At 39.4% G+C, this 23,623-nt stretch overlaps 2 protein-coding genes and 1 long non-coding RNA gene across 10 annotated transcripts in view; 1 reads left to right on the plus strand and 2 right to left on the minus strand.

Moving 5' to 3' along the window:
* The window catches only part of VTI1A (vesicle transport through interaction with t-SNAREs 1A), a 270,580-nt gene extending 256,753 nt beyond the window's left edge, over positions 1–13,827 (minus strand). For all 7 annotated transcript variants that reach the window (XM_075757909.1, XM_075757907.1, XM_075757905.1 and 4 more), the window contains exons 1-3: positions 13,378–13,827; positions 5,560–5,618; positions 763–873 (exon numbers count right to left, since the gene is read on the minus strand). In XM_075757909.1, the coding sequence (XP_075614024.1) occupies positions 763–873; positions 5,560–5,618; positions 13,378–13,471 (264 nt within the window). In that variant the 5' untranslated portion in view covers positions 13,472–13,827. The remainder of the gene's footprint in view (positions 1–762; positions 874–5,559; positions 5,619–13,377) is intronic.
* On the minus strand, positions 8,022–13,345 carry LOC142602563 (uncharacterized). The gene is made up of 2 exons (XR_012836311.1): positions 12,237–13,345; positions 8,022–10,930 (listed from the first exon to the last, which is right to left on the minus strand). It is a non-coding gene; the product is annotated as an uncharacterized LOC142602563 (long non-coding RNA).
* Positions 13,828–13,935: 108 nt separating the features above from the next.
* The window catches only part of ZDHHC6 (zDHHC palmitoyltransferase 6), a 52,830-nt gene continuing 43,142 nt past the window's right edge, over positions 13,936–23,623 (plus strand). The window contains exons 1-9 of one of the 2 annotated variants that reach the window (XM_075757902.1): positions 13,936–14,408; positions 15,724–15,815; positions 17,955–18,114; positions 19,188–19,349; positions 19,965–20,018; positions 21,474–21,641; positions 21,960–22,001; positions 22,404–22,549; positions 22,638–22,681. In XM_075757902.1, coding sequence (XP_075614017.1) covers positions 14,160–14,408; positions 15,724–15,815; positions 17,955–18,114; positions 19,188–19,349; positions 19,965–20,018; positions 21,474–21,641; positions 21,960–22,001; positions 22,404–22,549; positions 22,638–22,681 — 1,117 coding nt within the window. In that variant the 5' untranslated portion in view covers positions 13,936–14,159. The remainder of the gene's footprint in view (positions 14,409–15,723; positions 15,816–17,954; positions 18,115–19,187; positions 19,350–19,964; positions 20,019–21,473; positions 21,642–21,959; positions 22,002–22,403; positions 22,550–22,637; positions 22,682–23,623) is intronic. The other variant, XM_075757901.1, reaches the window with a different exon arrangement.

Here is a 23,623-nt window from a genome sequence, read left to right on the forward strand (position 1 = left end):
AAGCTGCTGCCAATTAACATAGCATTTTCCTACACTTTGCAATTCCTTTGAAGTTTTTCATGATTTTAAAGGAAACAGTTTTGTCTTTATGTAAATCTCTTCAGTGCAAATCCTAGTCACAAAAAAGGACTGATAACTGTAGCAGAAGCCCCTAGACAAGGGAATCTTGTTAGTTTGCATCCATTACTTGAAAAATGTAGTATTTATAACTGATTTATACAAAAAAAAAGAAGAATCTAAGTGCAATAGAAAAGAAATCACAGAGACTAAGAAATGAAGTGCACGAGATAAACCACATTCAAAAATTCCATGCATTGGAGATTATATTGCTTTTCATGTTACTGCCCACATTACTACAAGCTGTCTTATATGAACCATTATTTTCCACTCAGACTATACTTACCTTATAATTTAAGTATTAATTCTGATGTTCTACCAGTCACTCCTTGAGAAATAGGATTAAAAGCTGACTATTTTTAATACAGCATGAACACTCACAATGTTTAATGGCACAGAAACAATTCAGATCCAGGGCAAAGGGACCGAAGGCTAGCAATTTGAGTATTGGTATGAGACTGCTACAAAAAGAAAAGCTTCTCTTCCCCAGTTTGGTTTTCATCTGTCCATAAATACAGCAAGATACACGTAGAACTCATCTCTCACACTAGTCAAAAATACCCTCTCAGTTACCTGAATAATTGCATTATTATATTAAAAAAATTCTCATAGATGCCCTCTTCATGTAATATGTTAAAAACTCACGAAATCGGCTTCAAGTTTTCCCATTTCTTGTTTGTAGCTTCTCATTCGACTGCTGTACATTCCTCGGCTTTGAGGTGGGATCTCTCGAACTTCAAGTTCCATCTGCTCAAGCTAGCAAGTAAAAACAAAGAAGAGACATGTAAATCAAAAGGGTAATTAAAGCAAGGATAGATTTACCTAAATTGTTCACAAATACTAAGAAATATTCCTTCTTTATAAAAAAAAAAGTTATTCTGCAATACATAAACCATTTATCAAAATCTTTACACAGCCTTAAGTCAACAAACAAGTGACAAAAATTAATATTATTAACAGTTAGAAGGAATGATTCTAGTCAAACATTTCTGGATTTCAATTCCAAACATGATGAATACATTTTATTACAAGAAAATAGTAAAACTGAGGTTAAGTAACCTCCTGCAAATGAGTACAGTTCAGAAGAAAGCCTACCTCCACCTAGCCGTGTGGTTTTGGAAACCCTTACCTGAAAGGGTATTTGCTTTTATACACACACGCATGTGTGTATATATATACGTGTATATACCTGTGTGTGTGTGTATATACATGTTTAAAGTTTTATTAAAGTTTTGTTTACCACCAGTCTCTGTTTAATAAAATAATTCTTTTTTTTTAAATACTGCTTACTCAGCAGAATTACAAAGCCTGAACTGACTGCCTAAATCTACATCCCAAATCTGTACGTAGGTATATTAAATAGCTGAATTTCAGGGTTTAATGACAATACTGTTCAAGAACTTGTATACAGTCAAATGCATTAAAACATCAGAGATATATCTTTCAAAAGCTTTTTCTACTTATTCTTGCCATGTAGAATACTCAGGGGTCTGAAACACAAGAATATGGCACAGAGGGACAGAAAATCAAAAGGAGTTACAAACCAGGGTTGAGCTGCCTCCTAATTACCCACCTGGTCATGGAGCCTCCACTACACGGTGCTGTCTGTTCAGAAATTCTATTTTGCACAGTGCACAGCAGAAGAATCCCTTACCTGCCTTTTAAAATCTTTCCAACTTACTCTAAAAAGATACAAGAATACCTCTGCTCGTTGCTGTAGGCACCTGAAACAATATTTACTTACCTCCTACTGATCTCAGTTGAGCAATATGGCATTGGAACAGAAATGCCTTTCAATTAGGGTCCCAAGCTACTGGTGACAGGTCTTCACAGGGGACAGCTACAGTTTATCCCTATGTGATCATTTGCTTACACTTTGAAATTTCATCCTCATATCATATGAAAAGCATTTGAATTTAATCAATGGAATTACCAGATACTCAAAAGTCATTCCGCCTGATCTATTCTGATTAAACAAAATGATATTCAATAATAAACTGTAAAGCAGATTTTAATTAAATAGTCAGTAATGAATTGAAATAGACAAAGCAAGTTCTAATTCTACACAGCTCTTTGGCTTCAGGCTTGCTTAATTTTCAAAAGGGGTATTATAAATTAAACTGATAGCTGGAGTTAATAGCTTATTTCTTATCAATTTCATCTCAATATATTTGATCTCAAGTGTTCTATAAACATAGAAAACATTCCTCATATATATATATAAAAAATTATATGTGCAAGGTCGAGATACTTTAATGAAGTCTCAATTCTTATATATTATAAAAAAATGAAACCATCTCCCAGTGAATACAGAATTTGCAGCAAGGATCAGACCACAGTCCATGAAATTCAAAATGTTCATTCTAAAGAGTCAGTATCAGAGAGTATAAGGTCCAAGGAACAATGATGAAGCATGCATATTCAGGCTGACTGACATTTAACTTTTTTGTCATCATGAGCTTAAACGGGTACATTTTGTGGTTGGGCTGATAAATTCCATGCAAAGTCATGCAGAAGATAGTGGTCCAAGCAGGTGTGAACCTGAATGCAACCTAATTTCATGCATCTTCACTTTCAGGCCTCATTTTATTGGTCACAAAATCATATTTTTCATACACAAGCAAGAACAGAGCTAAATTCTACTAAAAGCTAAAAATAACCCAGCACTTAAATCTCAAAACATCTGTAGAAGCTCACGTTTTCTTCAGAAAATCTAAAAGCTCAAACTTCTGTTATTGCTTATGTTCCAACTTGCCACTACTGTGGTGAAGCTGAGTATTTTGGCACCTAACTCTTGCCCCAATTCATAACCCAGGCCCCATCCTTATGGCTCCCCAGGTGTTTAACCTAGTAGGTTTGCTCCTAACAACACGCAATACACTCCCAGCACTGAATACAGCATAAAGCAGAGCAGGCACTAGTACTTCCATTCAAAAATACAAGATAAAGTAACTCTGCTGCTGATGTCCGTTGAGGCTCCAAAAAGTCTCCTCCTCCCGCAGGAACTTTTCCACATGGAAATTGCTCTGGGGCTTTGCTAGCATTTCATGAAACTTGTAAGCTTTGCTATTTTTTTCTGATTCTGAAGTCCTAGAACTAAAATAGAGTTCTATATTAAAAACCACAAATGTCTAAATAAGAATAACCTACCATTTGGAACTCTAAATTTACGTGCATTATTAAAAAGCCAAGTGTCTAGATAAGAATAACCGAGCATTTACAACACAACAATTTTATGATGTGTTCCTCATAAAATATAAAGGCAAATACACATTCCTCTTCTTAAAAGCAAAACTTCACTCAAAAATGCTAATTCCAGTTCTTTTAGCACATGTTAGATTCTACACTCAAAGAATTTCTCTAAGGTTATCACAACATTCACCTTTCTTAAAAACCTGGTAAAAATAACATTCAGAAACTCCACATGGGATGTGGAACGACAGGATCTCTCTCCAGAGATCTCTTACTCAGCAGCTCTGGTTGGAAAAGGCAGCCTGGGAGTCTGAAAGTTTCAGTGTCAGTTCTGCACATAGATCAAATCAATTACACCAGCGATTTTACCCAAACAAAGCAGACAGTGTTTTAAAACAATCAATGGTTAGTCAATGTAAATAAATTATCTCTACAATAATATTTATAATACATGAGAGTGTTATTTCCTAGCCAAGTAGGAAATAAAACAAAATCAGCTAAATCCAGCTTTGACTATCCGAGACAATGAAGCAAACCAATGTATGAAAACTGTCAGTAGAAAGGAATTAGGTTTATTTTGATTTTCTACTGTAGCCTTTACTTTAAAAGATGATCTATTTAATCAGTTCTGTTATTAGCAGGCTTGTTCAAATTGATTTTTAAACTCAAGCCTTGACATTAATCACAAGCATGTTAGGTAATTGCTTAAAGGCAATAATTGAATTAAGCACCTGTCTAACAGCATTAGCAACAAGATCTAAAACAAAAGCGTGAAAGAAAAGCCAGTACATTAAATGAAGATCATCATTAGGATAAAAGTACAAATACAGGATTTAATTTTTAATCTTACAATAAATACAAATTTAGACGATCTTTTTCTGACATAAGGAGAGATGTAATGAGCCATTAACTCAATTTCTGCTCCTTCCAATCTTACTTTGAGTAGAAAACCAAATTTGAATGACTTTTCATCAGACCACCCATGCTACACTTTCCCTGTACTGCTATGCTTTTTTGCTACATCAAGTTGCAGTGAAAAGGAGATGAAAAACATTTCTAGATTTTTACTTTCTTTCAGCTGTTTCAATATGTAAAGGGCCCAAAAGGCCTTAATATATCTTCAGAACATCCTCAAGAGATGGGACAGTAATTTTACCATGTTTCTCACTGAGAACACCAAATCACGGATGTTAGCACTTTGCCATCCTCACAGGGTAAACTTGCAGTGGAGTCATCCCAAGACCCAGCTTTCCTGGATGCTACTCCAATGCTCTGGTCTACAACACTAATTCAATTCTTAAACCAAAAGCACCAGGTATGTCAACAAACACTCTAGAGATCTTTTTCTTCCTATGCCACTTAAAAAAGTGAATTTCAGTATTACTATTTAGTTAGCAACCAAATCATTGATTCAAGTTGCTCAATTATAAAAACTTTCAGGCTAGGAGAACTAATTTCTTTTCCCTACCCTAAAAGTCAGTTACATTTCGACACTAGATAGAGCAAACTCATTCACAAGCAATAAACAAAAGTAACTTCAGGCAAGGGACTATTGGCTATGTGGAAAAAGTGAATCTCAACTGTCACCAACACCTTTGCTCAGTTACTCCGCCTCTACGAAACTTTACTTTTATACTCCATCCAGATGGAGGACGTGACAGGCTGTAATGGGAACAAAGTAAAAAAAAAAAAAAGTCACAGTTGCTTAACACATATTGCTTTCTGTCGTCAGCATAGACCACTAATGCTTGGTTAACGTATGTACTCTTCTCAGATCAATAACCCACACTACCATTGCCCCCTTGGCCTCAAACAACTAAACATCTTTATTCCTCACTTGCTAAAAGAGAAAAAAAAGATCTACTGCTCTACAAGACAATCAGAAAGATTAAATCAAGTAGATACGTGGGACCTACAAGAAAAAACAAAACCAAACAGTCCAGCTGTGTAAATATTTCATTCAATTCCTAAAGTAAAAGACCTCAATTACAGCTCAAAGCCTGTAGCAACCTGTAACAGCTTACACCAATAATGCGAACCTTAAATCACTTAACACAAGATTAACAAAGGATACTCTCCTCTTAGGTATTTCATATCCTCAAATAAAAACTATTTCAAAAATATTATTTCATTTTCTAATATATTACTGTTAAGTATTTTTATGGCATCATGTGCGTTAAATGTTACCACTAATAATCCTATTATTTTCCCTAGGAATTTGCAGTTAACATATGAAAAGCCAAAACGTACCAGTTCCCTTGCTTCTTCGAGCTGCTTCTCAACATTTGCAACCATCTGCTTCTTGTCATCTGAAATAGAATTGTGAAAATACCAATATAATTGTGCTCTTGCCATGAAAGAAAAATACCATTTCAAAAGCTTATATGTATCAGTTAAAAATTACTCAAGGGATTCATTCTGTGTGATACCATCATGCACTGTGATACTCACATTAGTAATTAAAAAAAAAAAGTAAAAAATAAAGGAGATTGGAGAATCCTTGAAGTCTTCTGCTTTGTCATGCAGCATTTGCTAGTTAGGAAAGTAGTTACAGCTGCTCCAGGTGTAGGAGTTATGCCTCAGCAGGCGCTTAGCTGGGTGTGTACAAATGCATGAGAATGCACATGCTTACACCAAATGGAGAAAAAAAAATGGTTTAAGAACAAAGGCTCGTCCTATTTATTTGCAAAATATGAGAAGCAGAAAACCAAGCATCCCACTTATAATGAATAAATGTACTGAAGGAAAATGAGGTTTCTGTTCCACTGCTCCTCTGCTGGGTCTAGAACCCTCTTTCTTCTGCTTCAACAGAAACAAAATGAAATGCCATGGGAACTACAAGAAAACCACTGTCTTCTAGTAGCAGTAAAAATGTAAATTAGTAATAAAATATGAAAATTTAAAAAATTAAAATCAGTTATAAGCTATATGTAGCCATCATCATCTGCCAGGTTCCTCAACAAGTCTGTATTGCAGTGACAGACAGCATGTCTGACTTTCAACCTGCCTCTAACCATCCATTCTCAGGCAGAGAATCCAATATGAACTGAGAACAGATATTCAGTGTCACATCTGCCAAATATTCCAATTGCTTGACCACTAGGTTTGTTACAGCATGAAAAGGGACTTTCTGAGGAATATTCAGTCACTGGATAATAAAAAGCCCCCCCCCCCCCCCATTGCTTGTAGGCATTCAGGGGCTGCAATACTGCAATTTGCACCACCTCCTGCCCCTCTCATGGCCACATCTTCCATCCTTCTGACTGTAAATCCACATGTCGTCTCAATGGACTTAACAACAAAACTCTGAACATACAACCCTTTATGCCACTGCTCGTTTGAAACAAAGAGCATCATGAGACATCTGTGCTGGTGGCTTGCCTGCTGAAGTGGATCAAAAGTGAATTGCACAGAAGTATCTCCAGTCATTGCTCCCCAGAGATCACGATGGATAAGTCTATTGTAAAGATACAATAAAATACTTTATTGTGTATCTTTAGACTTCACGGTTTTCTTTTTTAGCCTGAATTCCTTTGCTTCTCTTCCACATGATCTCTTTGTATCCTAGAACTGACACATTAAAGACCAAAAGGGACTGTCTGATGATCTCCTTTGATGCTCTGCATGCCACAAGCCATTGAATTTCAAGAGGGACCTCCTTTATGAAATGTATATAATTTAGCTTCTCACAGGCTGAAACACGTTATTTTTGAGCAAACTGAGTGCCATGGGCAGGAATCAGGGGGTGCTGAGGTAGCAAGCAAAACCAGAATTTCTGCCATATAAAGTAAAACATGCCCTTAAAACATCCTCCTTAAAAACAACAGAACCACTTTGAAAGGACTATAATGCTACAGAGTTTTTGGTGAAGCATCCCCAGCATAAGCAAGTCATGTTTCAGCCGAGCCCTCCCACCAGTGTTCCTCAGCACCCTGCACTGCATTTGCATGGGCCTTTCCATCTATCTTCTCATTTACCTAAGACACTCTACACTCTCATTGAAGGAGACATGAACATCATGATCTGTCCTTGAGTTATATACACTGGAGCTCTGCCTGCAGAGAGGATCAGGTTCAAGATCATCTTTGCACCTTGAAGATAATGTGGAGATCTTTGCAAATAACCAGCTATGCAAGGAAGAGAAAACCTGTCTTCTGAGGATACAATAGTATGTCTGCAAAACATAGCTAGAATAAAATCTTGAAGAACACTGAAGCCCTCTGAATAAAGGGAACTCTGCCAGTGACAAGTGAGAAGGTAGAGCTCACCTCTAAATCCCCCTAAACAGTTTCTTTCCCTTCTTTCCTTGCAAGAGGCCCAGAATTTCGTCATGTAATCCTCTCTACAAAGCTAAAGCCACGGAAAACCAGCAACTTTCTTGCAAATCCAGAATTCACGCTGCCATGTCTGGTGGATTCTACTACAGCAGAAGACGGAGGAAACGCTCATTTCTGTGCAGCACTTTTAGCTCTCTCTCTGCTAGCAATGTCCTTCTTCCCCACCAGGTTCTCATGATGGCACCCAAGCCAGAAAATGTAATGGTTAGTGATTTATCTTCCTAACATAACTAAACCCAAAAAAGAGAATCTGCCACTTGTTTGCCCACACATTTCAATTCTCCTACCCAGCATCCCAAAACATCTCCATTCTTTCCTTCATTTGGAAGCGGGCAAGATGATGACGGATGAAAGGAAAAACAATGATGTCAGATATAAAACACACAATACCATTTTATTGAAACTGAAACAAAATTTAAAAATATAGCAGCAGCAAATAAATGTACTATAGCAATTTCAGTATTTCCCTGAGTTTTACTGGATTACAATTTCCATATACATTAAGTAACCTGAACTTTAGGGATATAAAGCTGGGGGTTTGGGGAAGGTATTTCATGCTGTACAAATTCTGCGTGTACTTGTGATTACAAGAACTACCTAGCACTCCACTGACCAGTAAGATCTTACCTATCCACAGAGATATTAAGATATGGACCTTTGGTAAGGGAAACTCATTAGTACGCAAGGAGGTCTAGTTGAAACTGCTCCCATAAAATTGAGGGGGTATTCAAACGGTCTTCAACGGTTTAGTTAATTAAACTTTAACCCAACTCCAGAGATGCATTTTAACATCGTCCCAGATTTATCAACACATAATCACCCAGCCAGTGGCCACAACAACTGCTCGGAGCAAGGCCTAGTGACAACAGGGCTTTGTTGTTCCTTCAAATACAGATGCGAGAGCACACACACGGCAACATCCCAGCACTGCAGCTTTGAGTGGTGTCTTCACGAATTTCCAGAAAAGCAGCTGAACTTGTGGCAACTGCTGATCCTCTAGTGCACACGATACCATGTAGTCCCCAGAGCAAGAAGGTGTGGCAGGATCCAACAAGGTCACTTTCGTAAGGAAAAGCAAGCTTACCAAAGTGTAAGTATCACCCACTTGGTTTTGCTTTCCTCCCTTCCTCTAGCCACATCCAGGTAAAATCCTGGTGGGAGCATGTTGCCTGGAGCCACACACCTGCAGGACTGCCAATACCTCTCGTCCTGTTGTTGATACCAGCAACAGAAGCATAAAATGCTACAGCACTGTCAATCAGAAAGCATGGTTGGAATGGTTTTCAAACCATTCACTCTCAGTTTTACTGCCATCGTTAAGCTAAGGAAACAACTTATTTCAGAGTCAGCATCCCCACAGAAAAGAGGGCATGACATCCACAGGATGCATTGCTCAGAGACTGCAGGTGAGGTCAGAGGGAGTTACTCAGAGTAAGAGAAGCTTGCCACTAATCTAGTAGATCAGGACAAACAAGTTCTGATCCAATTAAAGACCCTCATATTACTAACTGTATTACTCCATTGTGTCTTAGTAGTTTTCAATCTGCCTACTTGATTATTTGCTTAAAAACACTTCCATCATATGAAATAATAAAAAAGTTTATAACTTTTTCCTTAATTCAGAATTGATAATATCCTTTAAAGAAAATTTTTAAAAAAGCTCCATCAAATATATCTAAATTTAGAACAGAATTTTTGCCTCCACATTGCTAGATCACCCTACAGAAAATATTGCATGTAGCTTGTATAATTTAACTGGTCAAATTGACAAAATATGGATAAATATTAAGACTGGGAAAAAAAAGCAGGTTTTTCCTCCAGGTAAGGACCGCAAACAAAGAAATCCGTTCTATGTTTGTATACAAGGTTGTATCACTTTCTTAAAAGAAACAAGCTTTTACAACATTTTCCTCAGTTCTTTCAGCTTTGCCCTTGCAATAGTCACTGTTTTGCCCCCCAAAATACAGCAGTTACAGAAAGGCAGAAATCTGCCTACAAGTGTAGAAAGGTAACAGAGCACTGGTTTGATCTCACCAACGAAGAGATTAAAAAAACCTGGACCAAGACTGAGTAGTATCCTTGCTTGTGGAATTGCTTCTTTTTAATAGTACACATGCTGAGGAAGAGACTGAGTAACGAAGGGCTTCAGTTCACAGATCATGTGCAGATTTTGCTACGCTGGCTGAGGTGGTTTACATACCAGAAGTTACTGTCCAACAGCAGAGACAAATAGAACAACACATGCGTTTTTCTCTTTGGGTTATAAAACCAGGTTCAAGAAGCACAACATAATAAGCCAGATCTGAAATGGAGACAGTAAATTCCTGTACAAGGGTACAACAGAAAATTAAAGGTGTGACTTTCTTCAGCTAAATCTTTTGGAGACTGAAATACAGTGCTTTGATTGCCCAGTAGAAAATGCAGGTATCGAGTATCAGAAGAATGACAGCACTCAGGCCTAAAACCATCACAACCCAGAGGCTCCTGTGCTGCAAAAAGACTAAGTATCACCCTTTGTGCTGATAAAACTCTCTTTCAGATCAAGCAATCAAAATTTATATAAATTTTTGGTCAAATCACAAGACAGATGCTCCTCTGAAAGACCGAGTAACATTAATAAAACACATCAGCCAATGATCTTCATTCTTCAAAGACCTGCAGCAGCATCACAGAAAATCTATTTAAAAGGCATTCTCTATTTAGAACACTTTCTTTAATTCCACAGATGATGGCTGCCTCAACAGAAGACATTTCTTCCCAAGATGTTCTATTGTCCCTGCTGCTTATTTTTTCTGTAGTATCAGAGTGCCTTTGTTACATTTCTTGCTGAACTATTTATGCATTTGTGACAATAGGATCGTTTGATGAGCCATCATCCTCCTAGAACACAAGACAGCATCAAGTCCTGACAACACCAAATGCAGGAATGTTGCAAGAACAATTAACCAGTATTTCTCCAATTCAACTGAGCACGAAGCTTACAGCAGGTCCGTCTTGGGCAGCAGAAGGAAATAAACCAGTCACTAGACTTCAGGAGATCTCACTGTATTATGCAGAAGTAGCACAAGTCCTTACACCTTTCATCCTGCTTCTTCCAGCGCGAAGGAAGAAGGCCATCAGCAATCTCTCTCAAATCTCTGCTGCTGAAAACTGCCACCTCATGTGCGTCTCTCCTCACGTCCCCCTCCCACCTCATAATCCTTTTTTTGAGGCTCTCCCAGCCATCTCCACAAGAACTAACTGGAACTTCTGGTGATGAAGAAGCAAAGATCTTGCAAATATTCCTATTAAGAAACAAGGGAAAAATGTGTATTTAAAATATTTCTGATTAAAGTGTTCAGCATAGTCAGAGATTTTTTTTTTTCCAGGTGGTCAAATGCCTCTATTAGCTAAGACTACAATTTGTTTTGAAGTCATACATTAATTTTTTGCTGATGAAAGACAGAAGAGCCCTGAAAACTCAAGCAATGCACTCCGTTATAAATGTACAGTGCAAGAAGTAGCTATAACGCAAGCCCGTCCAAACTATGTATAACCAGCCTCAAATCCTAACATGGAAAAGCCACCTCTTAAAAAAAGTTAAAAATTTAACCATTGTCTTATCTTGAGGCCATTTAGCCCAGTACCACACTACTGGGTCCACAGGGAACGTGTATTCTTTCTCCTCTGAGAGGACAGCAAATTCTGAAAACAACTTCTAAGGGCCACATAAAAGAATCATGATTTCAAAGTCTGCTGCTTCTAGGCTATGTCACTGTCTAAGACAATACTCTTTAAACATCTCGTATTTAAGCTCCAAAGTCTCCCTAAGTGAATAAAGAAGACTGATTCAAGGAGAGGATTATGGAAATCCCCTACTACTAAGCAGAATATTCTTCCTACTATTGAACAGACACTGATGACTTCCAAAAATTATACAATTAGGAAATTAAACGTCTATTCTTTTTCATAAATCAGTGTAGCACTACTGATTTTCAGAAGAGGAACCAGTAGTGTGTTTATGATGTCTCCCTGTTCCTACAAGAGGTCCTTAAATTTACTGTTTAAACGTGAACAACCCTTTGTGAGGCAGCAGGAAATACTGCCTTGATTGGGTATTTTACATTGGTGAAGAATGCACTGCATCCTCTCAGTAAGTTGTTCCAGTGGCCGTTTACAGGGTAAATATAATTTCTGAGCAGACTAAATTACAACAGTCTTAAATTTCAATCACAGGAACTCTTTGGATCTCTCCCTTCTTAATTTTCTAAGTCTCCGTTACAAAACAGAAAAAAAGCTTTCTACCTCATAAATACCTGCAGATTGTGACTGAATTATCCCCTCATGTCCTTTTTGTTAAGCTCAAAGGCAAAATAGCTTTGTTAAGCCGGTGAAAAGCCATAGTTTCCTGTCCTTTAATCAGGCTCGTGATTGGTCACTGAACCCCAATTTATCAGAAGACTTTCTAACTTGCTAAGATTAGAATCGGACATAATCTTCCAGAATCAGACAGCTTTTTACTCAAAATCACCCTGTTTATTTATTTCAGATGTATTTTGGACCTCTGAATTAACGTAGCACTGAGATCATAAGCTTTAGTTGACCACCTACCTCGAATCCTGTTTAGAATTACTACTTTATCACTTCATGATGCATTTCCCACTCTAAAAGTAGGATGTTATTCTTTGGTCCCGGACGCATGATATTTTTTCCTTTAGCCATGTGGAAAAGTATACCATTAGTGTGTGCTTATTTCCTCTTTTTATGCTACCCACTCCTTAAGTATCCTAAAGCTTTGGGAAAGGTGCATAGGAAGCAGAGGCAGAAATATTTAATGACCTGAGAACAGAAGAGGCATTCAGCTGAGCTATAAGAGGGACAAATGAGAAATCCACTAGTTTCAGCTCCCCTCTGTCTCATAGTAGGGGCTCTACATTAGAGCGCTGATTCGTATGCGCTAGAAGATCCCGCTGGACTGGTTAAAGAAATTACCACTTTAGGCTTTCTACCGTAACACTCTTATAAACATTATAGTCTCTACTGCAAGGAACCGTCATGAATCAGACCATGAATGCTGCAGGCTACTGACAAACACATTAAAGTAAATGAACACTCATTTCTTTGAATCTGCTCCTACATGTGAGTCACCACAGTCAATTATCCAAATCAAACGTTTTAACAGTAAGCAGCAAAATACAGATTTGGATTAAATCATGCACAAATCCTGTCTATGCCACACGAAAGAGACTTGATTTCCATTACCGACGTTGTGGCACGACCCCAATGAAAAGCGTTCAGTAGCGATGCTGGCAGAGGAAACATCCACCCAGCTCTGCCCCCTGCTCTGCTCAGCGCCCCCGCAGCTCAGAGGGGAAGGGCTGATCCTCGCAGCTGACCAGCCAGCAATGTTCTCTCACGTTATCCTTAATAGTCTGGTCATGAGACAACTCGCTGCTCGAACAGATGCGCTCCCGGGGCAGGGAGGTGAATCCTGACTCTGCTGTGTAAGGAGCAAAACACATTCGGGTGACTGGACGCAGAAACGGACCACGCTAGAACCGCACTAATACCCCCCGTCACCACCCCAGGCGCCTATTGCTGGGAAGGGGGAGGCTCCGGGAGCCGGAGGGGCTCTTACGGGCCAGCAGGACGGGCCCGCGGTGCTCAGCAGAGAGGACGCCGGGCGACGACGGCCTCTCCGCGGCACCGGGCGAGCAGACTCCCCCGCCCGGCGCAGGCGCCCGCCACTCACCTCCTACCAGCTTGGGCACCTTCCCGATCTTGCCCGTGATCTCGGCCGTCAGCACCGCGAAGTCCTGCTCGTAGCTCTCGAAATCGGAGGACATGGCGGCGGCAGCGCTGGGCGGGGGGGGGGGGGGGGAAGGCGGCCCCACTGCGCTCCGCGGAGACGCCGCGCTCAGCCGGGCGCACTCAGCCGCTCCGCACCAAGCCGCTTCCGCGTTCTGCTACCCGCAAAGGCGTCCCCCCGCCTCCAAGCGCCTCGCCACAGGTTCCGGGGAAACTCTCCGCCCCCGCTCAGGTGCTTTAACCAACACGGCCCAGCTGCCTGCTGCTGCCCCGCCACCCCTTGGCGGTCTTCGCTTTGGGGGATCGAACTGCAGGTCCGGAGAAGCGGCGGCCTGCTGGTGCCCTACAACCTGCGCTCCGCAGCCCCCGCTTTCCGCCTTGTAACGCTGCTCCTTCACCAGAGCAGGAGTGGAGGGACGAGGCTGCGGCGTCACCGGCGGAGCGGTGTTTCCCGGCAGGACCCTATTGCCAACGGACTGCCGGGGGGGGGGCGGTGGCTGACCCGGAGGCGGCGGCGGCGGCGGCGGCGGCGAGCGCGGGCTCCGCTCCCCCGCCTCCCCAAGGCCGGCGGGGCGGGGCCGAGGCCCGGCGGGCCCCGACGCTTCCCCTTCCTCACGGCGCTCCCTCCCTCTCTCTTGGCAGCCGGCGGGACGGTGCGGGGCTGACCGCGGCGGGAGTCATGCGCGGCGGCGGCAGGGCGGCAGCGAGCGGGCGGCGGTAACGACCATGGGCGGGCCGGGGGGGCTGCGCCGGGCGCGGCGGCTGTGCCACTGGGGGCCGCTGGTGGCCCTGGCCGTGGTGGCCGTGTGCTCCGCCACCGCCATGGCGGACGCCGCCCTGTGGTACTGGCCCCTGGACACCGCCGGGGGAAGCGTCAACTTCATCATACTCCTCAACTGGACCGTCATGATCCTCTACAACTACTTCAGCGCCATGTTTGTCGGCCCGGGGTACGTCCCTCTGGGGTGGACGCCGGTAAGCGCTGGCTTTCGATCGCCTCATCCCCGGGCCGGGGGCGGCAGGGGCAGTGCCGGGCGGGGGGAGCGGCGGGTCTGCCCTTGGCCGGGGCCGACCTCTCTGAAAGGAGTGCGTGCGGGGATCGGGAAGGCAGTAGAAATCGCGTATCTTTTGATGCCACCATTTCCCCCTTCTGCCCGAAGAATGCAGCCAGCTCCTCGGGCCACTCCTTTCTCCTTATCTTGTGTCGGCATCTCCGCTTTCTGCATCGCTCCCGCTTTGCTGCTGCTTCCAGCATGCTCCAGCTTACTCCATCCCTTCCTTGTTCTCTCAGTTACAGTGATCTGGGGCTGAACGGTAACGCTTCTTTATTGGCTGTATTCGTTATGCTTTATAGATGCTTCTTAAAACAACAGGAAACAAGTACTGTTAGCTGGGAATGAGAACTTCAAGGTTACCTGCATGCTTATGCAGACCTTGTCGTGGTGCAGACTTTGCCGCTAGTAATAAGGATTAGAAGAACTGCATTTAGCAAATGTAATCTTTTTTTTTTTTTTAATGTGAGACAGATAATTACATGTTTATCTTATGTTCAACACATTATTATATGTCAAGGTGGAAATTTGCATTTCCTTTGCTTCAGTAATCTCTCAGAAGAGTAGTAGTCATCGACCAGAACGATACAGGCTGAGTATCTCAAGACAGTTGGCCGGTTTATGTTGTAGTGGCATGATGTGAAGATTAGTAATAATCACATTTCTGCTTGTGGAATATTTCTCAGGACAGAGTCTAGTGACAAGAGGATGCTGATACGATCCTAGCAGGACAACTGGGTATTGCACTTTGTGAACAGAAAATTTTGGCCAGTTTTACGACTTGCTATCTCCAAGTCTCTGTCTCTCATCTTGCTGTAGTTGGCATGTGTGTAAGAGAGGGAGGCAAAAAGGAGCTAGTTGAACATTAATGCTTAGCAGTACTGTATCTTAGTAGTAAGCCTAGATTGGCTCATGTTATAAAATAGAGACAAGGTGCACAAACTTTTTTTTTTAAAATTATAAAGGCCTCATGCTGTTTTTTACTTTTGGAGCTTCCCTATGAAATCCTGTTTGTACAATCTCTGTATTTCTTTTAGCAACCAGCACTCTCAACAGTGGGAGATGGCTGTGTTGATAGCAAAGGCTTTTTTCTCTCCTTGCCACCTACTATTAAACAGGGTTGGGTTATGAAACACACCCTGTCAGAAGAAAGCAAAGATGCTTAGGTTAGGAAAGTGCCAAGATATGTATCGCCAGTAGAATTATGTATATGTCTAACATGCCTGTTCTTCTTAAAGGAAAAATCTCAGGATTGCATGTATCTCCAATACTGTAAAGTGTGTCAGTCTTACAAGGCACCACGTTCACACCACTGTCGAAAGTGTAACAGGTACTATCTTTCTTTAAAATTGTTTTAAATCCATTTTAAAATAACTTTGAATCTAATAATGAGCTATTAATATAATTTATTCTTCCAAATCTTGTGCATTTTTAAAAGTCTTCCATATGAACACTATATCTGTGTCAAATATTTCCACTTTCTAGTTGTAGGATTTCTCTATTGTTTTATTGTGGTTTAGTATCCAAATTTGTGTCTAACATTTTCTTTTTAGCTTGAAATTAGTATTGCAGTACTGTTTCAGGGAAGTGAGCCTGTGTAAACACCTAAAAATCTTTCAGTCCTTGCAAGTTCTGAGTCCAAACATTCACCTGCTCAGACTAGAAAAAAGCCTATTCTGCCATCTTTCCAAATGGGAGTTAAATGTTGATTTGAGTGGAAATTTTGGACTGTTCTCTACTGTTCACTAAAGGCTTTTTTTTCAAGGCAAGTCAGCATATTAAGTGAACTAATAAGCCTTTTGGGTCAACTTTTAAAAGTTTGTGCCTTGTTATGTGTTCATCCTCCAATAGACTTGCTTTGAGCTAAAGGATGTTTTTATTATAAATAGCCGCACTGAAATTTAGTGCAGCTTGGAAAAAGCAAGCCACTTCAGATGTCTGCAGTCCAGGTTGTAGTTGCATTTATCTTGAGTCCTCTTCTGAAGGACTATTAGAGAATGTGGTAAAAGGATATTGCAACATACACATTCATTTGTTATTTCTGTAAACACAAGATGCGTGGTCAGTGTGCTTTTAGGAAGCAGAGACTGAAACTGTAGAGCAGTGCTGTAATTTGGCTGCATCATCCTGAGATTTAAAATTTGACTCCTTTCCTTGAGTGACGATGTTTACACTGAGGACTTAGTAGAAAATGGCAGCAGATCCCAATGATTGTCTTTGCAAAAGCAAGTTGTTTAATTTAGCTTTTGTCAAATAAAACAGAAGAAACTGCAGCATGTTCTCCAAATCTTTTTGCTGTGATAGGCTTTAACAATTTTCCACCTCCTCAACTCTGGCCAAAGTAACCCATTCCACATGTGTTTCTAGCCTGTTGCAGTGAAGTGGGTAACTTAAACAACTGCTGAAAGTCTTCTATACTGTGGCAAGTTTCAGTGCATGAATGGAGTCACTTATTGTGGCCCACCTGAACGGGGTGAGGTTTCTAATTAAAGATCTAGGAACTTCTTCAGAAACACCTGTGCTGATAATGATGATTGCATGTTCAGGAACTTGTACAGTGGCAGTTGAGCATATGCTAATGAAGAAAAAGTAATTCTTTAAAAGAGAGAAACTGAACTTCCTATTGGGAATGGACTAGCTTAAAAGATAATAAGGTCAGTAGTTCCAAAACAATTAACTTATTTTAAGAGGAGCTGGATATTTGTGTAACTTAATCCTTTGTTTATCACTTAGGTTTGGTGCAGATGAATTGCAACATTATAATTAGTGACTTTTACAGCTGTTAAGCTAAATCAATGCAATTTGGCATACGGACAAATCTTTTATCAGGTGCGGTTTTGCACCTGTAAGCTAAACCAAAATAACCAGCTTTATATTGAATACAAGAGTGTATCCAGGGTGTTTATGTTTGTTAAATAGATTTTGAAAAGGACTTACAGTCGTGTAAGGTCAATACATAGCAATTGATGAAGCTTCCAGAGGGTCTGCTGCTGAAAAGAAACTGGCATTAACACACTTCTGTCTGTGTATCTTTATATGTTCTTTCTTTTAAGTAGTTCACGGGCATTTGATATTTCCTTTATTTTCCTGGTGTGCTTATTTAAAAATATTGGCAATAATATTAGTGCCTAATTATTGTGTTGATGGTTCTTAACACTTCCCATTCTAGGCCTCTGGCTCTGGAATATGGTGTTTAGCAACTAGCAAGTTTGAGTATAGAGGAGGAGGGATAATTAGGGAGGGTAGGACCTGGGAGCACTTTTTGGTTTTCTTTCTTTCATTCTACAACATAAAATATCATTCTAAATTAGCAACAGAAAAGACACTATTGTGTTGATCTGCTGAAAATCGGTGGGTTTAAATGAATGAATGGAGGTTGAGTAGTAGAAAATTAGTTGTCCTTTTCTTTGAGCTTTTTGGAAAAACATCATAAATGTCCCTTATATTAATTGATACTTATTATTTACAGGTGTGTCATGAAGATGGATCACCATTGTCCTTGGATCAACAACTGTTGTGGATACCAGAATCATGCATCTTTCACTCTGTTTCTCTTCTTAGCTCCACTGGGGTGCATTCATGCTTCTTTCATATTTGTTATGACTATGTACACTCAGCTTTACAACAGAGTAAGAAAACATAAATGCTTAAAATATTATTTACGTCAGAAGGGTAATTTATTTCTGGAAGTATGAGATGATTCGGTTTCCTGAGAATCAGTATGTGGAATTCCTTGTTATTCTTTCAATGTATACTCTCAGTTCTGCTCTCTGTCTGTGAGAAGTATGTTCATTAATTAGAGGAAGATTCAGAGAAAGTTGTTTTTATTTTCCTTTCCTTTTATTTTCCCCTGTTGCTTGTCGTAATCACTGGGAGTCTCTTAGAGCTTTGCATTGACTGAAGACAGTTTCTGAGGAGTACCTTATATAGAGAGAGACAGGCTGTGTTTTGGCTGGCACAGAAATTAGTTGCTATTTATTTCCAACACACAAGTTAGGTGTTACTCATTTTCTTTTGCTTGCTGCTCTTTTAGAATTGTATCCCTTTCTTCAAGGGGAAATAGTAGTACATTATTTTTGGAACAAAAAATAAATTATGCTGAATTTGTTTTTAAAAGGGAAAATTTAACTGCAGCAACATTGAGCAAAGCTTGTTCTGGAATACATCCCTTATCTCAGATCCATAGTTAAGATTATGAGCTTTGATCTCAGCTTTTGTGGTTGCGATGAAAAGCTTGAAAACATCAACTGAGTGTAACAGATGCAGGCTGTGTGTTGTATTTGCAGAATAGTGATGTTGAGATGTGCTATCTGCTGAAGTTTTCAGAGAAAAACCTGTAGCGTTTCCATTGAAAATGGATATTGTGCTATGCAAACATTTTCTACCTGAAACTGGTCAATGCATTTTTGTTAATGTGCCAGAGTCGAGATTTCTTTGCAGATTTTAGGCCTAACTTGTGGAGATGGCAATTTTGGTTTAGCTTTCTATCTAGAGAAGGCCTACATCTAGCAAAGAATGTATTTCTGAAAAGGAAAAGTCTTTGAATACTACTTTTTTTTTTTTTTTTTAATTATCCCACTTGCATTATAAACCCATCAGAAGTTGGACATCTACCTTCAGAGAGAGATTTCTTATTGGTAAATTATTTTGTTTCAGCAGTTGGAATGTTTTAGAGCTGAATGATGGTATTTTCCCTTTGCAGATATCTTTTGGGTGGAGTTCTGTAAAGATTGACATGAGTGCAGCCAAGAGAGACCCTCGACCCATTATTCCCTTTGGACTGTCTGCATTTGCTGCATCTTTATTTGCCTTAGGACTGGCATTAGGAACAACTATTGCTGTTGGTATGCTGTTTATTATCCAGGTAAGTTTATGGCTTCTGTACGAAGAAGTTAAAATCGGTAAGTTTTGCCTGGTTATGTAGCAGAAACAGAATTCAGAATTGAGATAGGAGTAGTTGTTTAGAGCTTATGTTGCTGTGTAACTTTTCCAGGGTTTTCTGTTGCTTTCTCCCAGTTCCTCTGTTGTTACCACAATTATTTTAAATTTTTTTTTTTCCCTCATGGGAGAACTTGGATGTGAAATTCTAAGACAACATGAGATGGGCTTTATAAACTCTGGAAATAGCAAAATACTTGGTATTTCAAGAGTACATGCCCCTATCCTTGAAAATAGGAATAAACATTCCTGATATGTTACTTCAAATGTTTGAGATCTTTGGAAGGATACAAAAGTGCAAATTTTAAGCGTAAACTGAAGTACTGTCTGATACTGTCTAAGTGTATAATCCTAGAGGATAGCATTAGTACATATCTATGCTGAATCTTAATTTTGAATATTTTATATGTTTCAGTTAAGCCTATAACAGTTGCTTTGTTTTTTAAAGCAAATTTACGTTGTTAAATGAAATTTTCTTTGCTTAGCTGATGTATTTCTGCAGAAAATCAATGCTAATTTCACGTAACTGTCATTTTTTTAGATGAAAGTCATTTTGACAAATAAAACTTCAATCGAGTCCTGGATTGAAGAAAAGGTAAGCTTTTATTACAGTATTCTTGTACTGTATTGTTACAAAGTTTATTCTCCATATTTATCAGTTTGTTTCACCTATCTGGCTGTAAACCAAAGGTGTCATTTGAATTCACCACTGACTTAACACCTACAACCACCTTTTCCCTTACTCTCTCTGAAATTCACTGAAATAGATGAGAAATCCTTTAACTGAATGTATTTTTCTTTTCTTTTTTTGTGAATCAGTGTGACCATAGGAAAGTATTTGCTTTTAAGACATTTTGCTTATCTACTTGGAATATGTGGGTGTGTTTGTCTGAAACTTGAGTTGTCTGCTTCTCATTATGCCTGGCCATGTCTTTAATTGTCTAATTTAAATGATTCTCCTCATTTCCTACTTCTCTTATTAACCTTGGGAAGATTTGCCTTGATTTTGAAGAAGTACTAGAAAATAAGATACCTACTCTTCTCTCCTTTAAGTTTCTCTTTGATTTCCATATCTTTATAGAGGTTTTCACAAGATTTTTCAGAAGAAATATAGCCAAGCAGCAGAAACTAAGTTTAGAGGAAGCAAAAGTGACTCAATGTTTAGAAACTAGTTCAGTGTTATCAGGTTATTTTGTATAAGCCCATAAATGTTTCATTATTATGTTGTTGTGTTTCTTTTATTCTGTGTCAAAATTAGCACGAGGATCTTGACTGTGTACAAGTACCTAAGTACTGTATGGAATCTAGCTGGATCCTAGTCCTGTTAGACCTTTGAATAATAAGACAATGGATCATAAATGAAAGAAAACCCTGTTACAACTATAAGGGAGAACTTGGAATAGTCTGTTAAAACTTTTACAGTAAAACACAGACTGCTAATATGTCTCTTCTGAAAATTGAACACAGACTGTAATACATAAATGTTTAATAAAAATTACATTATTGCAACAAGGAGCACAAACTGTGGCTGCTCCACTAGATGTCGTCATTACTGAAAGAATGAAAAGTTCATGACTGCAGAATGTGGGAAATTGCAAAGCATGCCTGTATATACAGTTCTTAGAGGTGGAGTGGACACTGCCAACATTGAATTATGCTTATGATTAATCAAAGAAACCTGAGCTGTGTACGTCTTTGTATGTAACTGAGAAATAGTCATCAGTCTTTAAAAAAAAGCCATAAAATTAAATCAGAGCACAGAGTGGATTAATCAGTGTAGCCAGTTGACTGTTGTTAAAGAGTAAATGGGAGGGAAGGGCAGGGGACTCAAACCAAACATACTTCTATGTGTCATAGAATGCCACATTTTTGTAAGTAGCTTTAAAAGCCTGGGTTGGTATAGCAGGAATTTACTGCTCTTGCCTCAAAATGTTTGCCTTTAGGTCTCACGGACCCACAGGGCTTATCATCTGGCTGCCTTAGTACTTGCTGCTCAACTGCAGTTTGTAGGGTATGATTTTATGTACTGTATTTATTGATTATTTTCCAGGCCAAAGACAGAATCCAGTACTACCAAACGGGTGAGACCTTTATTTTTCCCTATGACATGGGAAGTAAATGGAAAAACTTCAAGCAAGTGTTTACATGGTCTGGGATTCCTGAGGGAGATGGCCTGGATTGGCCAGTACGAGATGGCTGTCATCAATACAGTTTGACGGTAATCAGTCTTTGATGATATCTCAAGTTAATCCTCCCCACGATCCAATTGTTTGCTTTCCTTTGCAGTAATATGTTAGCTTTTTAAATAACTAAAATAGACTGACTACTAATACATATACTAAAGAAACAGGAGTTCTGTCAAATGTTCTCCCACTTTTGATAGACTAAAACATTATGCTTTTGTGAGTGCTTTTAAGTGCTAATGGTACTTCCTGTGTTTGTTGAATGGTTTCATTACCTGAGTTCATTTTGTGTTGAATACACAAGTCCTTTTAAACTAAACACTGCCTAAATTTTTATTTATAATCATTTATAGATAGAGCAACTGAAACAGAAAGCAGACAAGCGAGTAAGAAGTGTAAGTATTTGTGAAGTTTGGCTTGAAATAATTTTGAAATAACAATATAAATAAATGTAAGTAATTGCTGAGACTATTTCTTTTCTTGACTTTTCAACCTAGCAATTAAATAAAGACTTTGTGTTTCCACACAAACAGTGTGCTACAACCTCTGCTTAATTAAACTTACATTTAGTTTTCTTTGCATTTGCTCCTTAGTTTCCAGATGGTAAGAAACATGGTAATAAAGATGACTGTGTTTCATTGTTAAGCAGTTAATCTAGAATTTAGAGTCCCTTTGACAGCCATTGTCATTATGTTCAAATCTAACGGTATGCTTGAATTGAGTTTTTGGTATGAAACTGTCAGCAAGGCAGTAACTCCTTAAAATAATATATTGTCGTGTTCTGTTCAAATTTGTAGGTGCGGTATCGAGCAGTAGAAGATTACAGTGGTGTCTGCTGCCCTGTGACTAAAGGTGTTAAAACGTTCTTCACAACACCGTGCACTGAAGAGCCTAGAATTGCACTGAGTAAAGGAGATCTGATTTTAGCCACGAGAGGCTTAAAGTTAGTGGCTCCACACTTTTATGTTTGGTTAAAAGAAATATTGAGATGAGTTCTGGCACCTAATTACCTATTACGCTTTCTTCCCCAGACACTGGATGTATGGTGAGAAGATTCTTGACTCAGCTGCTGATGGTATGAAGCAGTTATTTTCACTTTTTCTGTTGAAAATTACAGATCAATTTTATGGCTGTCTAGAAATGTAGACAATACTACATGTTCAGTTTTCAAAATGTAGAATGACTGACCTTATTGGCATTAGCTCCTCTCTGCTCTAGAACCACATCCGCAGTTTTTACATCTGGTAGGTCTACCAGTTTTGATAAACATTAAACAAATCTGTCAGACTGAAAGAACATTCATCCAGTAATTTATTGAAGGTTGAATGGGAAGGGGGACATTTCTTCATATTCTAAGAAAAAGTTAGACTTCTAGACTCTAAAGAGATTAATGGTGATTTTTTTTTTGATACTTAAATAGTGGTCAGTCTTAAACGGATTCAGATCTCCTACCTAAACACCCCATATACATATAAGACCTGGGATTGCTCTTTGTACATCTTAAAAATGAGGAGATATCATGTCTTTGGTTTGGGATCGATTCCAAAAGCTTTGACATGCATTTACATAACTAACTACAGCTACTGGAGAGGTTAAATATTCCTGCTGGTCTGCAGAGACAACGTCACAGCCACCTGTATTGAAATTTTTACATTTTCCTTTAGTCCTCCTGCTTAGGACTGAGCTAACATTTTACCTGCCAGACTTTCCATTGAGGCACAGTGCGTTGGATTCTGTTGTCTCTTCCAAGCAATTGTGAATTCATTGCATGTACATTTATTGGTGAAAGAGATGCAAGCCAACAGATTGAAATCACTGGATTAAAAGTGTCCATGTTTTTCATGGGAGGTCTGAGACCCTCATGGACTAGAAGTGATTCAGCAGCTCACTCCAATGAACTCTTTCAACCATCAAACCTGAGTCACTGAATGAGCATTTGTATTGTGTTGCTTATTGTGAAGATTAGTTGGAGATATCTGTGCTATATTGAATGATTTTTTTTTTTTTTAAATCAGGT

This window comes from Balearica regulorum, chromosome 7 (assembly GCF_011004875.1).
Source record: "Balearica regulorum gibbericeps isolate bBalReg1 chromosome 7, bBalReg1.pri, whole genome shotgun sequence".
NCBI classification, from domain to species: domain Eukaryota; kingdom Metazoa; phylum Chordata; class Aves; order Gruiformes; family Gruidae; genus Balearica; species Balearica regulorum.